This window comes from Xiphias gladius, chromosome 17, assembly GCF_016859285.1.
Source record: "Xiphias gladius isolate SHS-SW01 ecotype Sanya breed wild chromosome 17, ASM1685928v1, whole genome shotgun sequence".
NCBI classification, from domain to species: domain Eukaryota; kingdom Metazoa; phylum Chordata; class Actinopteri; order Istiophoriformes; family Xiphiidae; genus Xiphias; species Xiphias gladius.
This window is the reverse complement of record NC_053416.1, coordinates 19,250,061-19,274,250: the sequence shown is the minus strand read 5'-3', so window position 1 is coordinate 19,274,250 and position 24,190 is coordinate 19,250,061. Positions and strand designations below refer to the sequence as shown.

Sequence of the window (24,190 nt, the reverse complement as noted above, 5' to 3'; positions counted from 1 at the left end):
CCGGAACAATAGGACAATTTAAATACTGGCGTGCAAACAGGAACTGCCCCACTTTTCGCTGCTTTCTGAGGGACTATATTGCATGGCGGAAGAACAGCCCATAACTGTACCTTAAAAAATGTTGCTGCTTTTAAAAAGATTCCGTTTGAATAATGACGTGTAAACATTGCTAATTAAGAATAGCATTTATTGGTCAAAGTTTTTTTTTTTTTTTTTTTTTACGACGGTATGTATCCACCGATTTAGAAGAGCAATAAGCCACTTTCACCTCTAGTGGCTTATTGCCTAATTAAATGACAAATCGGAGGATTGGTTTGCAGATTGCCTGAATTGACGTCAATTGGATTGGTTAGGTGACAGAGCCAGGCCCCGCCCCCTCTGGGCCAAGGTAGAGCATGCTGAGAGAGGGAGGAGGGAGCAGGGGGCTGAGCTGATCCCACGTGTGACGCTTTCATTCCCGGCTCAGTAATATTCTCATAGCGGGGCTTTGCATATCTCCTGCCGTATCTGTGTGTGTCTGTCACTGTTACTGTAGTCCCAGCCTATAGTTTGGACTAGATATGGAAGGAGACGGGAGTCAAGCCACATCCGGAAGCTTAAATGATTCACAACATGACCCGGGGTAAGAATCTTTCTAAATTTAATCCTAAGGTACGATTTTTTTTTCATGTTACAACATCTTGGAGAGGACTTCGACTGCCGTGCTGGATTCGTCCCCGGGTACGCACTTAAACCGTGCACGGGTCTCTCTCCAGATGCAGTTTTAAAGACCTCAGCTTTGTAGCAAGAGTGGCCTCCCCCTTTTATGTAGACAGACTATTATTACTAAGCGCGAATGTGTTTCCATAGTCTTCCTTTATCCTTTAAGGTCGCTTTTAGAAGTAGTTAGTCGTCAAAATGGCCGAACTGACATCTGGACTCACTTCTGTTGTGTTTTCCCCTTACAGTAAAATGTTTATCGGTGGCCTCAGCTGGCAAACCTCACCAGGTGAGACTGTTATTCTCTTTTACACCGTGTCCAGCATTTCTTGTTGTTTTTGTCGCTGTGACTGAGTGCTCGTTGTGGCTGCTGGCGGTGTATGTGCGAATGTGGACTGTGCAGTAGTGTACTGTATGGGATATCTCACTAGTGTGTGCGCACGATGTTATTTTTGATCTCCGTCCATCTGAAGTCCTCTATTCGACCCCTATGCGCATCGCGGGGTGTTTTTGAAAATACAGTGACAAACAGCATGCCCATATGTTTCTGTCCAATGACCCGACATATTTCCTCTATTCACAGACAGCCTTAGAGACTATTTTAGTAAATTCGGAGAAATAAGAGAATGTATGGTGATGAGAGACCCCACGACAAAACGCTCAAGGTAAATACAGGGCTTTTCTACTTTTCCTTCCCAGTGCATGCAACCGTATCGCTTACTTTGTCCGTGTTTAGTATTAATCCGGCGAGCAGCTATGTGTGTTCCTGTGCCCGCGCGCGCGCTTGTGTTCGTGTGTGTCCCCGTGCGCGCGCGCCTGCGTGTGGTTTCACAGCAAGCCAGATAAGCTTAAATGCTCACTGCTGTAAAGCTGCGGCCGAATGCAATTTGACATTGACTTTGTGACTGCACCACAATGTTGGTGTAGTGCCGTCTCGGAGTGTAACCTAGCGAATGACGAGCAGCGGCGTCCTCGGTTTCAGGTTCAAATTTGCTACAGGACGTCCATAATGTGGATTATAAATACAATACAAAGAAATGTTCTAATAATAATAAGGTCATATGAATATTATGGCTATTTTTATGCAGCTTATCGTCACAATGCTACTCAGTGCTTGTATTTTTGCAAGAAGCAAAATGTGCTGTAATGTTTGGTTTTTGTATGTATGCATTTTTTGACGTTGTTGTTGTTGTTGTTGTTGTTGTTTTCATCTTTGTGTTTCTGTTTTGCAGAGGATTTGGGTTTGTCACGTTTACAGATGCTGCCAGTGTAGATAAAGTCTTAGCTCAACAACACCATGAATTAGACTCAAAGACGGTGAGTTGATTTTATCTACACTTATATAAATGTTTATTTCTTGTTTTGTCTTTGCACTGTTCTGCCAGTGAAGACCTTCACTCCTCGACTGTGTGACTGCCTAAGGCCTTGTGGGGAAACACCTCTTAGGTTAACAGGCTGTGTGGATCAAGGTCATGTATAAGGGCTAAATGTATGATGGCCCCGTCAACACTAAGCCTAGCAATAAAACACAACTCCGGGGTGAATATTATGTGTTCACTTTCACTTCTCTGGATGAATGGAGCTGACACGCCCCCTTCTTCGCTGCAGCCACATGTGCAGTGTGCACATATCTCATGTTCCACTGAAGGGCGTGCTGTCCAGAATTGCTGCCTCGCTGCTGTTTGACCCAGCAGATATTACTTTGTATCACATCTGGTGCACTGATACTCTAAGTGTGAAAATTAGGTTTAAAACACCTCCCAAAAAACATTGCGCTGATGTCAAAAACAGAGTTCCTTTTAATTGTGAGTAAAATAAACGAAAGCAGAATTAATCGACCTTTTTAAACAAAAAAGTTGTTATTCTAACTAATTGGTTACTGTGATGTCAAATAATTCGGCCACATAAATGTAGCAATATAACAGCAATCCATGGGAGTACATTTCATATTGTATATGCGCGTTTAGTTTGAAAGGTTCTCCTGAATTTACTTACATATAAAAGGCAATTCATTCACACACATACGCCCGGACGCTTATTCATGAAAAACTTGTTGGTTTTAACTTGCTTTTAAAATTTTTCAGTGGATGAATAATGAAGATGATTAATAATTAAGCTTGCTAGTCATTTTTGAGAGATGTCTGGTGATAGATTAGATAGGGTTAAGCTAAAGTTATATTTGTCTGGGATTTCTACTCAGTAGGCGGTACTATCCAGATATGCCAACATAGTTTAGGAAATGAAATAGTGCATGTTGAGGAAACATGCTGCGTGTGCTACCACGACTGAAGTAAACTGTAGATGGAGGAATTTTTTTTCTGGATTTTGAAATACAAATAAATTGTACTTAAGGTAGCACTATATAACAAGGATGCTCTGAAATTGCCAAAGTGTATGGCAAGTAATGTAAAATTAAGATTTGTTGTTAATTTACTCATATTCTGGAGCTCAGGTGTGATTGGCACAGAGTTGAGAAAACTCACTGTTTGTTGTGCAGTGGACCTTACTTTATGTTTCTTCCCGTTCTTTCAACTACAAAGTTTGTAGTAATGTCTCTGCTCCTTTTTTTTTTTTAAATTTAAAAAAAAATTTTTTTATTAGGGAGCTCTGCGAATTTGGCCAGTTTTCAGAACAGCTCAGTGATGGAGGCTTTACTTCTCCAAAGGGGCTTATGGGTTTAGTATTTCAACTGGTCTAAAAATGACTTGTTTACCATTAAAAAAAAAAAAAAAAAAAAAAAGACAAACATACCTTTACAAAATTATTGATAACACTAAGTCAAAACACATTATGGGCCTTTTAAAAAGATGGTGGGCTTAAAATCTTAATCAGACCCTCTCTGTTAAATTTTTTATATTCCAGTTGGGTAACTGTCTCATTCAAACTTTGTGCTTTAGTGCCTCTATGCACATTAATTTTAAGTGTTATGATAAGCTCTGTCAGCTACGTTATTGTGTTATGGGAAAAGGGGTGATAAGAACATACAATGGTCCTTCTGTTTTGAAAGACTGAATATAGAGAGGAGACAAGGTTCTTGGCAGTGGAGTGACCAAGAAGTAAGACTAATGGCACTGCAGACCTTGCAAACATCTGTAGAGGGGCATATGTAGAAGCAGGTTAAGGGGCTGCTTGAAAGGATAACGATACAGCATGCTTTGATGCAGAATTTAGAGCAGTTTGATAACTTCAGGCTTGCCATTTTGAATGAACAACTTTGTGACAGCTTGACAGCATATATTTACAGCAAAGGTCGGGGGATACGCATGAGAGAAGGCTGCACATAAAAAATACACTTACACCTGGGTGCTGCCCTGCACAGCCCAGTCTTTTACTGATGATAAATGTAGCAGTCGTTGGTTCAGTTCTTGGCCCGAAGGCACTTTTAAGTGTAGTGGCAGCAGGAAATAGTTAAATTCCTCGTTCATTTTTAATTATTCTTTTAAGATATTCATTGGATTTAACTTAATGACCTCCTGCTCATACCACAGTCTTAAACCACTGCTACTTCTGTGTTGCAGCTGACTTATTGATTGCAAAATAGTTTTTATCACCAGTAAGAAAAAGGTCTTTGATCCCCTTTTCTTATATTAAAGTTACCCAACTTTAGCCTGCAGCTTATATGTAATGTCATAATCAAAATGTAGAATATTATTGGCCTATTTTCATATGTATTATGTTGGCATTAAAACAAGTTCTTCTTGCTTCTTTGAAGCATATTAAGTGGCATGTAAAATCAGTAATGTCAAATTACCATTTTGTGTTTGTAGGCCACCTCTGTTTTATGTCCATATAAAAAGATACAAGCATAGCTACAGATAGGTATATAAACGATAATATCACAGTATATCACACTAACTGTAGGCTATAAGTCATATTTGGAAGACTTATGCTATATTTTTCAGATCTGACAATACCCGACACTGACAACTGAACACTGACATTTTAAGGTCTGACATCCAATAATCATTGTCTCTGAATGGTGGCCTTAGTGCACAGGCATTGCTAAGTTCCCTAAACTTGTTGCACATCTGTGCTAACTTAAATGGCAGGCTGCTCACGGCTTGTTGTGAAACATTTCCTTTTTTATAATTTTTATCATTACCTCTCTCAGGTATTTCTTTCCCCCTAAAAATCAATATGTTTTGGCAGTGGATTTTTATTCAAAAATTTTGGGGATATTTTTTTTTTTTATTTCATTTTTTGCCTGTATTAGATACCACACAACTGACAGGAAATGAGGGGAGAGAGAGGCTTGGGCCAGACTGGATTGGGGATGTTGTGATTACATGTTTAGTGTCATAAACCCTTAGGCCACCAGGCTACCCTGAATAAATTGTTTTTAATGACCATTAACATAATCATTTTGGATGTTGACTTTTACACAGTTTATATTTAAAAAGATATGAAGCCAAATTAGATTTCCATTCCTGTCTGATGTTAATGAAACATTTTTTGTGTGGTTTATTTGCTTTGTTTTTATTGCCATGTGTATCGTCTCCATACCCCTAAACATGAAATATATTGATGATGCTGATAGACTGTAATAATAGGGATTTAGCAGAATAGGCAGAATAAACATCACAGTGAAGCCATGTGTTTTTTTTTTTTTTTTTTTTTTTTTCTGGACATTTCTGTAATTGGATAAGTGTTTGACAGTGTAAGTGACATACCAATGATCCCGTTGACACAAATGCATACAGAAATTGATATTTCCTAGTTGCTAATGTGATGTTGTTTATTCGTCAGCATGTCATAGAAGATTACAAACCTAAGGCAGCTGTCTGTGTTATCTTCCTAACCATTAGTCACTGGGCTTTATCTGATGTGCTGTTGTATATCTTAACATTCACACTATCAAGATTGCATTGCATTGGGATCTATCATATATCTTATGAAGTTGCTCAGCAATAATGAAAACAATGAACTGATCCAGCAAATGTGGATGGTTCCTGATGTGCTTGCAGATGTTGGTTTGATACAAGCGTCCTACTTTTGCAGTGCTTGAATGAATCCTTACTAGTGTTTTTGTCCCTCGTAACCTTGAACGGAATGAGTGGCTGTAGGTGCTGTGACTGTGAACAAGTTGACTCAGACAGTAATATGAGTATTAGTTCAGGGGAAGTGGAAATCATACTTAATTTACATTTTTTCCTTGTTTTTTATTAGAAACTCATTTTATTTTACTGATATAGTTGGATGTGTGAATTAAATCAGTGTGGCATTGTGATTCTGACACCATTTCAGTTACAGATATTATATAGTTACTATTATTAAGTAATATTAGTTACACACAAACACAAAAGAGGAATTTCCCTATTTTTACTGATACCTCCAAAGGATTTCAGTATGGATCAGCACTTTGGCATAACTTTTTTTTTTTTACTGTGTGCTCTGCTTTTGGTCCGGTTATGAAAACACTTAGACTAGGATGAATGTGAATGAGACATATGGGAAAGAACAGCCTGGGGCTTCACAACACACATGCTGGTAATTCAGAACATATTTACCATTTTTCATGACGCTTTGTTCAGTTTAAAAAAATGCAACTCATGGAATCTGTTCCTGAAGATGTTTGAAGGCAGGCCGCTATGAAAAGGGAGATCACAGTAAATGATTTTGCATTTAAGAAGTGACAGTTCAGAGCTTTTCAAGGCAATACAATTTTAAAATTTGATGAAATATTTATGTGGGCTAGGTGGACCTACCAAAGGTTATAATATTTGAATACAAAATATTTGTAATTTGTTTTGTGACAGTGTGATACTGTTTGTCCCAGTTTAAAAAGCTCAAATATGGTTTCACTCTTAATTCACTGCAGCTTGTTAAACCTACTAACATCTATGTTTCTTGTAAGATAAACATGGTCTATGTGGTGCTGGCATAATTCCAGCCTATATTGAATGACCCCCAGGTCAGCCTATGCTCGTAGTTAGGATGTTGTAGGTGAGACAGGAAACAACCCAAGAGGAAAGGCAGAGAAAGGCTTTGATGAACAGCTGTTCTGAAAAAATCTAAAGCTTGTTCATCAGATAGGATTTGAAAGTGAAGTCAAATCACTGAGCTAAAAAACTCTGACTTGCTCTTGTTTAAGTGTAGGAGGTGCTCTGTTCCTGCAGTTAATTATGGCTGAAGGCATTATTAGTTCATGCTGTATCTGTCTCTTGTCGGTACATATAGAACATAAGAAGTTTGTCAAGGCAGTAATATAAAATCTTGTGTAATATCAGTGAACCTGGATCACACTCCTAATGGTGTTACATATTTTTAAGAAAAAAAAGAGAGCCAAATTTGCCTTTTTGAAGAATTATTCAACAGCAAAAATCAGTAAAGATTGACAGCACAGATATGAAACATTTATGTTGTAATTTCTTGTCTATTCCGTTGGTATCACACACGCACACCTGTGGACCAGCTCACACACTTAAATTAGGAGAAGCTGCAAGCTTTGATAAGGTTTTTCCTTTTAGCTTAAACACCGCATCATTATGCCAGTGTAGATATGTCTTAAGAGAGAGGAAGAGAGTTTACCCAGGAGCTGCATTAATATATGAAATCCTTTTTGTAAGATGTGAACTTAAGATATATGCTGTTTCCCTGCCCTGATCTCCCACAGTCGCATGCAGAAAGAGCCCTCTGAGACCTTGTAGTAAAAGGCTGTGGAAGATAAAACATCGGGGGTAGGGGTTGTAGGGAGACCCTCTTGGTCTGTTCTCGTTTATTACATTGACATATCAGGTTGTATGATGTCTTGAGGAAATACACTTTTGTTCTGTGTGAGATCATGTTGCATCATATAATATGTGAGTCTATTGAAACTATTAATTTGAAAACAATTTGTTAGGGTTATGTGAAGAGTCTTTAAGGTGAGCAAATACATAAAAAAGTGCTCCACTGGAGAGGCCAGTCTTGCTTTAGACTGAGGAGAAAAGTCTTGACAGAGTCTACAGCTGTGTGAGATACTTCATCTGTAGTGCATTTTTAACATGTCACCATCAATTGTCTTCTGCTCCTCATGAACTGAACTGTGTAAACTTGGTTAGATACTTAAGATTTACCTGAGATAGCCATATTACAAAAGACACACACGCTGTAATTGCAGAGCCCTTTGATAATGACATCATATCAGAGGCTGCCAGACAAATGTACATAACAGGCACTGCTACCATTAGATGGCTACATTAATTGAATCAATGGAAAATGGGACCTCCTACATCCTGCAGACAGTTGTAGATAGCAGGTGCTGGTCATAATCATTCCCTAATCTAACCTGTAAGAATATAGGATTTTTTTCTTTTCTCATAAAGAATACAATGACATGGAATTTTTCACACATGTGAATTGCGTCTTGCACAAGTTTAAAGTTATGATTTTGTTGTTTTTCGTTTTATAACATCAACAAACATAACAACGATGCCATCTCAATTTCCCAGAGCCCAAGGTGATGTAATCAAATGTCTTGTTTGACCAACCGTCCGTACCCCAAATCATTCAATTTACTCTAATGTTAGGGCAAGCAAATTTTCACATTTTGAGCAGTCTAACGAGAGAATGTTTAACTTAAAAATAACATAAACGACTAATCTATAATCAAAAAAGCTGCCAATAAATTTTCTGTCAATCAACTAATTTATTAATGTACTAATCATAGCAGCTATACATTGTACCATTAATTACAGTCATTCTGTCAATCACAATATGATATTCTGGCCATATACTCCAGTCTTAGGTGTCTTTGGATCATTCAGGTGGTGAAAGTCCAATTTGCTTCTATGTTGCCATGTGTGAAAACCCTGCTTATAACAAAGAAAACAACAACGGGCCTCATCACTTAGTAAATTTTCTATGTTGTTGCACAACGGTAAAATCAATCCTTAATGAATGTTACATACCCAATGACCTTCACACTTCCACAGTATGAAAACAATAAAAAAAAGGTAAATTCTGGCTGTTCACCTGCTTTATAGCGCAGGTGAATGAGTTTTCTCTCATCTGAGCAGCTAATCTGGCAACCAATAAAACATGATGTTCAAAGGTGGAGCAGCATACAAATTCAGAGCAGATTGTTCATTCAGCGCCAAGTCAGTTTTCTAAATATCTATGTATCTTAGTTAGTTAATATCTTAGTTTGTGTGCACCGATGGTAATGTTTCCATGAAAAAAATTTCTTAGAGGCAGATTAATAAAGTACTTTTACTGCTCCTAGATGATAACGATACAGTTACAGCTAGCGTTCTACACTACAAGTTATGTGCCTCCAGTTTATGACACTTAATATGTTACTGGATTTATTTTGTGCCTAAGGTTTTTTAATATGCTTCTTGGTACACATTGTCCCTAAAATTGCCTTCTCTACTTCTACAACAGCAAGTGATTTGTTCCCAGAACCCATTTCAACAAGCCCAGAGAATACGCCTAAACTTGTTGCATTCAGGTCATATAGGTAAAGAAAGAAGAATTAAAGTGAAAGCAATAGCACAGTAAGAACAAGAGAACTTCTTCCTTTTTTTAAGGTATTGAAAAATGAAAATATACTTGAGTGAAATACGATTTGCAAGTACTGTATGTGGAATTACTGAAACAAGTGAACTGCCCAGGTCTGGCTGACTGATCCCAAACCTGATGGTACTGTATATGTGTTACGTAACAAAAATGTTTCAGGAAGGAAGTATCAGGTGAAAGAGAGACAACATAATCTCTGGTTCAGTGGCACGGTTATGAAGGCATTTTCAACATAGAAATCACACACACGTGAATATGTATAAGAGAAGGAAAACAATGGCAACATTTCCCTTCCTGCTAAATTAAATGTCTCAAAGGAGTCATTCATCATAAGTTGTGACCTAAAAAAGGTACTGCTACAGCATTTCTCAGAAGGATTGGTTAGTAAGTTCTCATTGCCTAATTTGGTTGCATGGCTCTGAGTGTGATTTAAACAATGTTCAGTATCAGCCTCATTTTAATGTCGTTGTGTGGCTCTAATTCTCTCTTTGTGGTAATTCTAATATTTTAAACTACACAGACAGATATGACCTCCATTGCTGCTCTGTTAAAGTGCACTCTTGTGCAAACATGAATCTTCATAGTGAATAGAAATTCTCAGCATGACAGAAAAAAACCATTAGTTTATGCAGTGTGATGAAATGAGATTTGATATGTTTTGTATAGGCTTAAAAAGAAGAGATACATTACCAAAGGACTTAGGTATTCAAGGCATAATGTGTTGTGTTTGCTCAAATAGGGTGCACAAAATAATTGAGTTTGAATTGGTTATGCCTGGGGCTAAGTGCTAAAACAAATCTTTAAATGAAATTCATTAAAAGCAGGGTTGCCATACCCAGGTGTTATTGAATTCATTTCTCATTTTGACCTGATTTAGAAAGATAACAGTAATAACTGAGACTGACAGAAAAGATGACAACGGTATTGCACATCATGGTTTCTCTTCAAACACATTAAAATGTAGTCATTCTCATTGGCTTAATTGATCTGTGCAGATGCTGTCATTTCTTCTTGTGTTCCTTGATTCATTTTCTTCGTTTTTTTTCCTTAGCAGAATGAGAAATATTTTTCTTAAATAAATCCATCTGTGCTGAAGGAGCAACTTTAACGAATTCATATAATTGGTACACTAATTGTAAATATTTCAATATAACATAATATAACAATAACAAAATATGGAACAACATGAAAAGGATTCTTTTATTAAATACAAATGAGTAATATTCTGCCAAAGAGCAAATTTGATCTTTTTTTTTTTTTTTTTTTGGGAAATTCTCTTTTTCAAATTCATAGGTATCCAGGCAAGGACAATTTAAGATAATTCATTCTATGGGCAAGGTTGATGAGACACCCCACCTCATACCTTCATCTAAGTGAAATTAACGAGGAAAATGAAGCTAATGAAATAACAAGCACAAGATGGAGAAACAGGCAGATCAGATGCATCCTCTTGGTTATTTGGCAATATCTGGAGGCGTCACCGGCCTCAGACTCTCATTTTCTCCCTGTCATATTCAATCAGGGATTCCCGCCTAAAATAAAAGTGAGTCTCTGCGGCGACCATGACCAGCGGAGCGATGGTTAGGCTGGCCTCAACACTTAGTATTTTTGTAACAGTAGTGGTTCTTTTTTTAATATATATATCACTTGGCAGCACCCGCAGATAATTTGGTAGTACCAATATTTTGGTCTGGAGATGCACACAGTAATTACTAGTATTTAATATGTGATTTTACATTGCCTGATACAATGAATGTTGTGCCTTGAATGTGTCATTGAGCTCCATCCTGCCACAGTAAGTAATGAGGTCAGTGATATTGGCCAGCTTCCCTTAAATCCTCATCATAACAAATTTTGTACTGCCATTAGATGTAAATTCTTAAAATAAATGTTATTTTGTTCTTAAGGTCTTCCCACTGACAGTCGTGACTCACTTAACTTAAAATCAAACCAGTTATTGGGCTAAATCTCTCCACCAATATAATTAATAAGAAGACAAATAATAGGCCAACCGTAAATATGAATGATTGGCTGTTTTAGAGTAGGGATTAATGCGCTGACTAAAAAGGTTCGTTATTTTATAGTGCATTAAGTGGCATTTTACAAATGAACTGGTCAGCGGGAATATACACTGAACTAGGAATTGGCTTAATATTTCATAAAATGATAGACTACAACTTTTAGGTACTTTTTGCCCTTTTTAAAAGTTTGGATTGTTTACATTGGCTGCAACACCTCTATGTGGCTACAAGGACATTAAGCTACCCATAATCATGACCCAGCCTTCCCTTAGTGAAAATGCCCTACCCAGATTGTGGTACAGAGGGTGAAAAAATATATCACATTTGACAAAAGTCAGGTCTGATGCTGCAGACCCATTGTGTAACAAAAAAAAAAAAAAATTCCCCTTTCTAAGTTCTTATAACCAATTTGTTGGGTCATTCATGTGCACTTATTATGAAATTGCAATAATTTTGACAGCTCTTGAATGCAGCATTAATTTCTGAAAAAGCTTCGCACATTCATAAGCAGACTGTCTGGATCGCCGAAGGCTGATTACGCAGCTTTTGTACATCTTAATGGCTCAGATATATTATCATCAATGTGAGGTAAAGGTATCAAATTTTAACACATTAAATTACATACATGTACTGCCATTAAAATACTAGTATTTATTCTTGACCACAAAGGACCTAAAATGTAACCATGTGAATGGTCTCTCGTGCTCAGCTCAATAAAACAGCTGAGAATGATCTCTGGGTCCCTGTTTTTGGGGAGAGGTTTAGAAATATTTTCAACACCTGTTCTTTGCTTTTCTCCCTCGAAATATCACATTTTGTCCTTTTAACAACAATTTTGCTGTTCTTCTTTCTTTCTCAGATTGATCCTAAGGTTGCCTTTCCCCGTCGCACCCAGCCTAAGGTAAGAATAAATTGGTCACTAACCCTGCTCAAAGAAAATGATTATGTCTCATGTCACTACCTTACCTAATTCTGTGTGCTCACACAGCAGATACAAAGAGACAGTGGTTGTCTGTTTGTTATTGTAGAGAAACACCTAGTCTGGCTCCATTGTTCTCACCTTGTTTATGCTGCTTTGCCAAAGCAATTAAAGTTGGACATATTACACTTACAGGAAATTTTCAGCATGATTGAGGTTATGTTTTTTTTGCGTTACCTCACTGTTTTATATCTACTTAATTTTTTCTGTGCTTTTAACATGCTTCTATTTGCATTTCATCCCTCATCATAGTTGTTTCTAATGGCAAATGCTTTGAAATGGTTTCTGTCTTATTATTACAGTAAATTTCCATTGCAGCAGAGGATTCCAGTTTTAGTCTGCCATTGTATAAAATCAAGCTTTATTTTCTGTTTTAATGTTTTACAGTCATGGTGAAAACATCTTGCTTTGGTTACTCATCAGTTAGCTTGATGGGTCTGTGACTGAAAATTTTAGTGGAATCAAGATGCTCCTTTCTTGTTTTGGTGGTTGAAACATTTTTGAAGGTGAACCTTAATGTGAAATGGCAAGGTTTTGTTTTTATGTGAATAGCCTTATATTAGCTTGAGTGAACTGGCAAGAAATGGTTGCTGACTTCTCATTGACAGTGACGGATTACATTTGCTGGCTGAATTATAAGTCTGTTGAGTTGTTTTCTGTAGCATTTGGAGTTGAATGGGACAGAATGACATGTGATTTAGAAATATGTTGAATTGTGGTGCATGCACACAGAATTTGTCACAATTAGTATTTTAACAATAGATGATTTAAAAAATAAGCCAAACTCCAATCATACAGGAACTGTCGTATGACCTCCTCATGATGGGCATTATCTTTTCCTTTCTTGATAACTGGTTCTTGAGCGGTTCTAATGACAATTAAATATTCAGCGTGTGCAGATGGTGCTGTGGTGTAGCCAAGGGCTTTGTTGACATGCCCTCTCACACCATCTCCTAGCATTTAATGTGCAGGCTATAGCACAGTACAGTGTAGCGCTATTCAGCATTGCTATCAGGGCTTTTTCCACCTACAGCAGGTGGAAATCGATAATAGATTTTCTCCTTCCCGCCAGATCAGAGAGAGGCATTGTTAGAGAGTTGTTCAGGTTTCAAATGAGGAATTGGCAGTACAGGCTTTCAAAGCCAGAACACATGACTTCAGGATATCGGCATATGGTTGAGAAGCCATGTGTGTTCCTCCACATTTTCTTACATGGCAAGTATATCACTTTATGATCTTCTATTCTGACCCTTGCTCATAAGAGTCAAATTTGTAATATAACAGCTCAGATGTCTGATGATGTTCAGTTTGATCAGAAGATCAGTTTTTCAAGTGAACAAGAAACTCCTCTTCATGGCATGATTATTGTTTGTCTTTTTTTTTTAGCAATGACTGAGAAACGGAAATACAATGTTTTGAGCTGTTCTATAGGCCTTAAACGTATTTGTCATTCTACCTTGCATGATTCATACCTCAGTGAAATAATGACACCATAACAGAATTTTTTGGCACTGCAAAAGCCTCGTACCAGTAATTTATAAAATGGCTATAGGGCAAGCTTGTTAGAGAAGAAAAATGGTTGTATTGAATGTGGATTATAAAGGATCTTAAAGCAATGGGATTAAGCCAGATAGATTAACATTGCATGGGTTTGTACTTTATGTTCAATTGATTTAAGACCTGTAAAAGAGGTCCCACTCTGAGGTTCCCATTTAGAAAGTCCTTTCTGTTTTGTATTTGCTTTCTTTTGTCCCTCTTTCCCCTCCACTGTCTATCTGCTGGCTGCTTATGCAGCTGTTGAATAGGCTTCGTTCTTGTTAAAAGAATCTCGGCTTGGCAGGTGCCTCGGTAGCACGGGCTTCAGTGAGCAAATCGCAACGAGACCAATCAGCGTTAATTTTCTCACGGCTAACAATGACCTCACAAATAACCCTGCCAATGACCTCCTACTGCTGAATGCTGCAGTATGGTAAAACTATACAGTATGTACAGCACGTAGAGTAATGCTGAAAACAGACAGGAAGTGAAGGTGACCACAGAGGACATTTCACTGTAAACAACTGAAGGTGTTTGCACCAGGATGACAGGATCACAGGAATAACAACTTGTATCAGCAGCAATAACTGAAACTGCCCCAAAACACAGACAGTTCCACTGTAAAGAGGCAGTCAGAGACAGACAGAAAAGAGTTTGGCAACAACTAATCATTAGGCTATACTAAAGTAGATAGCTCGTGAACACTCACTTAAAATCTGATGTGACATGCGTGACAAAGTCAAGTTGCGCAGAAGATTTGTATAGGTATGAACAAATCTGGAGAAACATTTGTGTTTGTGTAAGGCCAGCATTATACCTGGATTGTAGGTTACTGATCATGATATGACATAAATATGTTCTTTTGTGACAAATCAGTCACAGGGTGCTGATTGCCTCTGCTTTGCTCCATTTGAGACTCTTGTAAATATTTGATTTTAGTTATTTTTTTTTTTTTGTTTGTTTTTTTTGTTTTTGTTTCCATCTGCAACAGAAAATTGGTAAAGGGCAAAACGGGGAGGTAAGGTCCTGTCATTCAGAGAAAACATGCTGAAGAAATGCAAACTTGCGCACACCTTTACAAATACGTAATGTCACTCAGCTAAAGCTTATCTTAAGACTTAAAAACCATTTTGTATTAGAAATAGAAGCTGTGCTTACAAGTCATGTTGAAGGTATCAATGTAGACTAGGCCACAAATATTCAGGGATTAGGTTGCATCTGTGGATGATTGACAGATGAGAGTGAAAGGATTAAACAATGATGATGTGATGCAAAGTGCTTTATGCACATTCATTTATGCTCCTATCCTATTCAGCCAGGCTGGGGTTAGCCATGGCTTTATTAGATAGACAGCTAAAAGTAGCTTTAAAATGCCAGGATTCCTGCATAAACGATTCAGCATCTAAACATTTAGTTTCACAACAAAAGATTCTCAGTCCACTCTCATAGTGGCAAAAGTGATTTTGTTTAATGTCATTGCTTGCATTAGATGTATAGGTATGTATTTATTGGAGCTTATTTCTAAAATATTTATATGACTACAGATATAATTACCCAAATTATCACCATTTAATATTATGTTTTGCATAGTATCTTTACATGACATGCCCAGGGTTTCCCTCAGGAAATTGTGAGAAATTGTGCCTGTAAAGTGTCAAAACTTTTTTTTTTCCTGACATTGCACCGTGCTGTTTAGATTGATAACTGTGAAGCCAACACAAGATGCGATCGATCAGTCAATCACGTTTTGAGCTGTACCAGACAGAACCTGACGCTTCTCATCTCATTATCAGTGTAGATGCTCGATGACGGTTCAAACAATTGCCTCACTCATTACATATGTGGACATCGCTGTGTGATGTATCACTACTGCTCATTTCCATTTAAGCTTAATAAGCCTAATATTATATTTCATAAAGATGCCATATTTTCTTTTGATGTTAGCAGAGGCACTCTTTCCGGTGAGCTGCGCGGCCCCCACAATCAAACCCTATGGGAAACCCTGATGTCTAAAGAGTTTTTAAAAGACAGTTGTTTTGGGAGCATTTTTTCTATGTTTGGTCAAGTCTGGTTAGTAATACGTAACATTTATTTGAGAGGTTCATATATCTTCAATGACTATTTTAATACAATACTCACTTTGAATCATGACAGATTTTGTTTTCTCATGTGTTTTTAAAATCTTTATTTTTTCCCATCTAAACTTCTTGAGATGCTGTACTGATCATTCTATTAAAAAAAACGAAAACCCTCATGCCTTTTTTAGTGTCGTGGCTGTGTATAGAAAGACAGAGATGAGATGAGGCTGTTTCTTGCCGTCTCCTTGTTTGATATTTTCCAGCAAGGCTCATAGTGAAAGATGTAAACGAGGCTGCTCTCCGTTTCCTGGAGGAATCAAAGTACTGGTTTCCGCCGACATTGCTCGAGATTTACCACTCAACTGTTGGCGTCATTACTGCTGCTGCTGCTGCTTTTGTTTCCCACAGTGGAGTCGCACACAACCATGGCATGCCCCAGCATGATTTTAATTGCCAGTGGGACTGTGGCCACTTCAGCTGGAGATGAGTTCTGATAGCTTGTTATGGAAATGAAAGGAAGGAGCATTGACAGTGCAATGGGCGTAACCCTTTCCTTGCACCTCATAAAGGGATTTTCCTGGTAAGCCATCCTGAACAGGTTGTCACTGTGACTCTGGTAGTGTTTAGGATGTAGAAAGAAGACTGTGCACAAATAAATGTGTGCTGCACACGTCTATTTGTTTGTAATGATTGTTTTTCCTTCCTTAAACTTCTCTCTTGTAATAAAATGTTTGCATCAATGTCATTGAAGAAGAAGGCTAACTGAGTTCGTACATCAGCTGAGGTAATTCTGGGCTATCAGTCAAAAATATCATCAAAGCGCGGTCTCAAATTTTACTCCAGCCTGTGACAGCTGTGACTGTGTGGCTCCCCTGTTCACGGCCTACTGTTCGTGTTTCTCTATCTCTGCCAGCTGGAGATCTCTCTTTCCTTTTGCCTAACTCTTCGTCTTTCCATGTCGCTTTCTCTTTCTCCCTTTGCATCTTTGTTTTTCTCTCTCACGCACACTTTCTATGAATGGCAATTTGACCAGTCCCCTCACCTCCTCCACTTGCCTGCGTCCCACACGTCTCCCAGGCACTGTGTGTACTTAATGTTCTTACCTGCAGAAAAGACTCTCAGGTGTATTGTGGTTCTAGAGATTTCAAGTCTTAAGTTTTAATGAAGTCTGATAATAAATCCCCTGTGCCTTTTGTACTGTGTGACATAATAATGCACCTACACACACACAAGGGCACATGTGCATATACTGTATTAAAGAGGCACAGTCTGTAGTTTTATTTACAGATTCATAACAACGTAAGATGTACATGTTCTCTCACTCCCTCAGTCTCCTTCACTCCGTCACTGTCTTTCCCTCTCTGTGCTCTTCTCTGTGCTTCTTTTTCAGTCTTTTAGGATTACAAGGCCTTGTAAATCCAGTCTTACACCTTACTCAGTTATTTGATCTAGATTTAGCATTATGATATTCCCCTTCTCAAAATGATCCTTATTTTAAATGACACAGCTCACTGCTGGGAAAATGAAGCCTCCGTAGCTGCCAGCCCCTTTGAATGTCCCTGTGAATTTATTAAAGCACCAGCTTCCCCGTTCCAACTCAGATCTGCACAGCTGCATGAGTCTGAAAGAATATTCAAGGACAAAAGTCCTTAATGTAGAACAGAATGCCATATCAATACGGTTTCTTCAGTTTCACAGTTTATGACCATGAGCCCTCCCAAGTATTTATGATGTGACGGAAGATTATTTCTTATTAGATATTTCTTATTTCAAGGCATTCCCGCTGTGCAGATAGCACACTGAGCGGGGAAAGAGAGGGAATGTTACATTGTGAAAGCTATTATCCAAACCTGATGTCCCATTTCAGGTCTTATTCCAGTGAGTGACCAAGATGTCCAACTGAAAAGATATGTTCTGTATTTCTGAAAATAATTGCAGTTTTGAAATGGGTTTTACAACTGACACTAAATGCACTGACATTTCACTGAGACCAGGACAGTCTGATAGTGAGCAAAGAAAACTTGGACCAAGATGATGGAAAAGTGAAAAGCGAGTTGATGGGAATTCTTCACTGTCACTCTCCTCTCACCCCTGAAAAAACAGATGTGCAGCCGACATACATAAACCCTTCTTTAGATGGAGGATGTCACAAGGAGTTGTTTTTCCCCCTGTGGTAATGGCTGCTGTGCTGAAGCTGGAGATGGGTTTAAATCCCTGACCCTTCAGCTCCTTTGCTTTCAGTGGCCTCAGTGGAACTGCTCCAGATGAAAATGGGGCCAGAGTACAGACATATGAATGACTGTTTGTTTGGTGGTCAGACACAATCACCAACTGAGTGACCCAGTTAACGGGTAGTCAAAGCGATGCTCAGTTTGAATCATGCATGTTTTTTTGTGTGTGAGTGTTTAACACTTTCTAAATGTATCTGGTGTCCCTTTTTCATGCTTTCCTTCAATATTTATGCTTTAGTGGAAAGATAAATGATGTGCAAATGTAGATGCTAGTGTAATTATTATTTTTTTTTTACTGCAGATATAACACGAACACACATTTCTTTTGTTTGTATAATTGCCAGAGCACTTATAAATGGAGTGTACATATGTGTGATTCTTCTTACCCTGGCCTCCCTCTTTTGTGCTCCGGTCTCCTTGGTTGCGGGTGGAGAGTAATTAGGTTTTCTAGGGGATTGAGGGGTTCTTACAATGCTTACCAATGGCAGCAGTCAGGCAGGCTAGTGCTGGCAGGGCAGAGAGGACAGAGGGCTGTGCAGGAGCCTGGCACTGCTAAACCTGATGCTGACTGACAGTAATGAGGACAGCCTGCTAGCCAGGATAGAGAGTAGAAGAGAGCAGAGGAGAGAAGGGCATGGTCCTCCACTATACCTTTCAAGACCCCTTATCAAAGCCGCTCTGTGTACGCACACGCATGTACACACAGGAATACAACACAAGCACACTCAAGTTTAATGTGAACTGGGTAGACCAGAGCAAATGCCTCACTGGGCTGTGTTATATTAGTCTTGTTTGGCTTTACTCATTAACCTCATAGAAAGAATCAAAAATAAAATCAGTTGTTAACTGTTTAAAATTGTGCATGTTATAGCAGCAGATTTGTGACTTCCTGTAAAGCAGTAGATTACAACCAGTATTTTAATATATTTTGTGTGCATCACCATAGGTATTGAAAGGTAAAAGAAGACTGATTGCAGGTAACAGTAACAAAATGTGTGGTTTTCTAGAGGTCTCGCATTAGAACAATGTCACGGACAATCTAAGTGGCTTGGGTCAGCCCGAACCAACAGTTACTCTGACTGTTGAAGATATGACAGGTGGATTAGGCAGTCTTGTTTGGTTTTTTTCATTATATGAACACATTTTTTTTTTCTCAACCATCCCAAGTCCAATGTGGAAAAACTAAGATTTTGAATGAAGCGGAGAGGCACTTAACTCTGAAAGTCATTGCTTCAGGGAGTGGCTCTGGCAGCTAGAGAGGCAGATGAGGAGTGCATTTCAAATTTTTTTAACAGTGACCTTTTTGAGATTGCGTTTGAATGAAATACTGGAAATAATTAAAAAGGGACAGCCAGCTTAATCAGGATGATGAGTTCCATTGTGTTGTCAGACACATCACCTTGCTGTCCAGTTTTGAATTCTCATTACTTCTCACCACCTTCACCCCTGTGTTTCTGCTTTCAAACATGCTGCCTGGGAGTTGTACAAAAAACAGTGCGATATGCTGTGCACAGCAAGAGAGGTTCAGGTGTGGCCAGGTGTACAGTAGAAGAATCATTTACTATATGTTTAAAAAATACAGTGTATCTTTTGTGCATAAAATACAATGTTTGTTTATTTGATCTGATATGATTATTGGCAGTTTCATGCAATTTACATACAACGTTATAGCTGTAGTACATGTTTAGTACATGTACTACAAAACAGATGGGGGCTTCTAAAGCAGCATATAAAGATGTACACTATAAGTATAATATTGCATGAAAGTGACCATAATTATACAAAATATAATGCATAAAACACTGTATGTGTACTCTGAAAGCATATACATAGTTCATGTTGGCCAGTGATGTTTTCCAGATGAGCATTTGAATTACAGTTGCCTATTTGGTTAAATATGTTGTGTTTTGTAAATCAGCCTGTTTATTAGGTTTCTTTTCCTCGGTCAACTCCAAGAGTGAGGTTTCAAACATACAGAATATATAGTGAATCTGCAGTTTATTTGTAATTGTGAAAGTAAAGCTAAAGTCTGGTCATTTTGTTTTGGACGTGTCTGTCTGATTGGAGGATTGCCTGACCAGCTCACTGAAGTGTTCTGCCGTGATTGGATCCAGTTGTCACTGTAGAGAAAGATATTGGAATCTCGCAGGCCAGATTGCTCTTTCTCACTTTGACGTTGTGTGACAGTTCATGCTCTGTAGTTTTTATGTCCTGTCCTGGTTTCTTTTTTTTTCTCTTTTTTTTTTCTGGGGCACCAGCCTCTCCTATTAAGAAAGATATTCTTTCAGCAAGACAAGCCTGTCAGGTGATTAGGTGTGTCATTGTTGGGGCTGTGATTAATAGTGATGGCCGATAGCTTTTGTTGCCTTTTTTCCGGTTGAACTGCTTGTTTGCAACTTGTCACTGAATCCATATTCAGGCTTTAAAGAAGTTGCAATGTTACAACCTTTAATTAACTGAAAAAATACATTTGCCCAGTGCTTGAATCATATGACTACTTTGTTGTACTTGATTGTGGTGGTGTCATTTTTAGCTCCACTAAATAACAATGGTCAGGGTTTACCATTCTTAAAACCAGTCTGTTTGGTTTTATCACTGTTCTCCCACAGTCAATAGAGCAACACTCTAATAATAAACAAACATGAATGGATAGGGAAGAGATAACAAGCAGCAAACAGAAATATATTCTATGATGTAATTACATATTTCAGAACCTGCACTGTTATTTTACCTGTCAACCTCAGCAGCTGTGTGATGTGTTTTTTTTTTTTGTGTTAAACCTCAAAATATCTTTACAAGAAGGTGACTGTGGAGTATCCATTGTCACTCTGATATATAAATATCATGGAATTAGCTGAAAGCACTTAGAACATTAATACTCTGTTGTTTAATTAAAAATGCCTAAGTTATTAGCTATTTGTTTCACTTCAACAGATGAGTCTTGATAAAAGATAATAAGGTCAACAGGATAGAACTGTTTCAAGAGTATTAACATAAAACTATGTAACAGATGCAAAGTTCTAAAGTAGTTCTGAAGCAGGAGAAAAAATTGCTTGTGATAAGAATCATACGCCCACCTTTGAGCTCATTCCTAGCCACATGCTATATTTCTGTGATTTCCACCTGATGTGGGAGCCACTGAAAGGCTACTGTTTTGCTTGTATTTTGCCCAGGCACTGCATAATAGCTCCCAAACGTCCGCAGTGGCAGAATATCTGCATGGTATTGTTGGTCGTAGGAAGAACTAGATAGAAGCTGAGGTTGAGCTATAACAAAGCATGACAGGAGGGATGTGCAGGAGTACAGACAGTCAGGCATGCTGATCCACATTTATTGTGGGGACCCTCACCTGCTTTTTGTCTGCAGAGTGGTCTGTCGTTCACTGCCATAATAATGTACAATTTTTCAACCTAAATGGAGATGGAATAAAATTGGTGTTTTGTTTTTTTTTGTTTTTTTTGTTTTTTGTTTTGTTATCAACTGTTCTTAGTTGAAGTCGCATGTTTATTTTTGTGTGACATGTTGCATCGGTTGCAGTGTGTCACATTGTGTGACAAAAAATATACTGTATGTATGTGTAAGACACCAAGTCTTCAATACTGAATTACTGCTTCTAAGTCAGGGCGCTAAAGAGCTTAGCTGTTCCCCTACATAATGCCTCGGTCCTCAGCTGTGACCTTTCTCTTCTGCGCATCATTCACGATTATACTGCTGACATGTTGGCTCATGCCAATAATTTTTCATAGCAGGCAATATCAGCCACATCATATTTTATCATCTGGATAAATTTGTGTTGTGTTTTCATGTGGGCTCTCCATCATTTGTATTTGTCTGTTTATGTGCCTGTCCTAGAGATTAGATTTTGTTTTTAATTTAACTCAGGAAAATATAGTAATTCAGGTATAAACAAAATCTGGCATCAATGGGGAAAAATACTTATATATTTTGCTAAATGAGTGGTGTGTAACATGAATAAATAAGGGGTATGTATGTAGAACAATGTGTGAATGTGTGTGCATTAAATAGTGAGTTTGCACAGAAATTATTCACCAAATCTACACCATGACTGCACAGACTGAGAGTGTGATGATCCCTCACCAATTGGAAAATGAAAAGGAGGAGGTACATATAAAGAAAAACTATAATTTTATTTATGATTATTGAACCATTTTGACTTGTACCTAAATTGTAGGTGTTATTGTATATGGATGGACAATTTTTCCAGCCAGATTTTATAGTCAAAATTAATGCTTCTCACGCTTAATGAAACTGTCTCCAGAGTAATGTTTTTTCCAAATGCACCTTGTACAGTATATTCCTGGCTCCAATCTTAGAAGTCACAAATACAACTATTTATATTTGATTGCTTTGGCTTCAAATAACAAAATGGACCTTGTAACAAAAGCAATCATTTTTGTGAATGTTCAATTTTGTGTGTTAAAAATTAAACAGCATAGAGCTACATTGTGCCAAAATGGTAAAATCATCGATTACATGCAAAACGGGCATGTAATGTGTGTTTAATTAATGTAATAACAGTGGTTATTATAGACAGACAACATGTCTTTATACATTTTTCCTAACAATAGAAGTCACCCCTTGGCTGAATACTGTTTTTCACTAAAGGTTCGACAGTCCTAATTATCTCCACAGAATACCAAACAATAACATAATAATCCACAACCTCCACACTTACATCAATTGTTGATACAGTTGTCAGTTTTTTGATTCAGTGACCTTGTCATGCAACTCATTTCTTTTCAGGCTGACTACATTCCCTCCACTGATCATAAATACTTTTTTTTTTTTTTTTTTTTTATAAAAGGAAATGTTAACTGACTGTTTAGGTAGGACTTAAATGCTCTCTATTTAACTGAGGCCAACACATAACGGAAGTAATTACTGGACATGATCCATTTTTAGAAAATATTCAGTGTTAATGTCAGTGTCAAGCTTGGCTGTTCGCAAATTTGATTTATTGTACCAATTGTGAGATTTCAATATGTCCAGTTCAATTAACTCAACTTTAAATTGGATATCGTATGTCTTGGCATCACATTTTCAATATCTAGTATTTGCCACTCATAGCTCTGCACCTCATACACATCAACTGTTTTTTCATAAGGTTTTCTAAGACAGCTAGTTTGGACTTTCATTTATGGTGAGACTGTCTTCACCACATGGTAGGGAGGTCAGTGCTTTTATAAGGGAATTAGATGACCTAATTTAATTGACTGTGACTGACACTGGCCCCTACCATATCTACTGGTAATTTATTCCTTCTAGTCCAACCTCTTTTGCGACTGCACCGCAGGTGTGCCACTGCTGCGCCAGCATCTTTGGTCGCAAAGTTTACAAAAATGTGTTCTCGCACATACATGCTCTACATGTGGTAGTGCCATGAATTTGCGCCGCAGCCTGTGCTTTCGCCTCGATTCACTAAAAGAAGACCCCTTATGACATTCTGTTGGGAAATGCAAATGCAAAAGCAACCTCGAAAAGGAAAAAAATTACTACTTTTTCCTCTGTTGCTACTGAAAAGTAGTGGAGATTGTGAAATAATCAGAGGTAACGCATAAGCAGGTCAAGTCTGGCTTGTAACAGTTATTTTGTGACTTAATTTTCTCCTGTGTTATCGTACAATAATGAAACGTGTTGACAGATTCATTTCCTTGCTGCAATCCCCTATCACCTTTTTGCAATTTCTAATTGATAGCTACATGCAGCAATTTTAGAGCACAAGACAATTTTATAGCACTTTTAATTAGACCAACTTTGACCTTCTGTTCACTTTGCATTTATATTGCTCCAAATTATTTTCACCTTCTTTCTTCATTAACTTTTGTCAGATGAATACAGACGTTTACAACATAATAAACCATACATGCACTGTATGAAATATGGTGAGACTCGAATTGATAATGGTCTGCTACATTAATTGTTTGATTGATTTCATGCAATTAAGTTATCTGTGAAATGGATATACCTTATATGCTCTTGACCCCAGAGAGATTTTCAAGTGAAGGACTTATACAACATATAAAAATATGAAATAAGTAAATAAAAATACCGTGGTGGAATGAGGCTGTAACAACCACTTAGCTATCTAATTGACTAAGAGGGGAAGCCCTTACATACGTCATTAGG

General features: G+C 37.8%; 1 protein-coding gene across 7 annotated transcripts in view; it reads left to right on the top strand.

Moving 5' to 3' along the window:
* Positions 1-347: 347 nt before the first annotated feature.
* msi2b (musashi RNA-binding protein 2b) overlaps positions 348-24,190 on the top strand; it is a 229,802-nt gene continuing 205,959 nt past the window's right edge. For 2 of the 7 annotated variants that reach the window (XM_040150018.1, XM_040150015.1), the window contains exons 1-5: positions 349-622; positions 948-988; positions 1,283-1,364; positions 1,932-2,016; positions 12,079-12,120. In XM_040150018.1, the coding sequence (XP_040005952.1) occupies positions 561-622; positions 948-988; positions 1,283-1,364; positions 1,932-2,016; positions 12,079-12,120 (312 nt within the window). In that variant the 5' untranslated portion in view covers positions 349-560. Of the gene's footprint in view, positions 623-947; positions 989-1,282; positions 1,365-1,931; positions 2,017-12,078; positions 12,121-24,190 lie in introns of all 7 variants that reach the window. The other 5 variants (XM_040150016.1, XM_040150019.1, XM_040150020.1 and 2 more) reach the window with 5 other exon arrangements.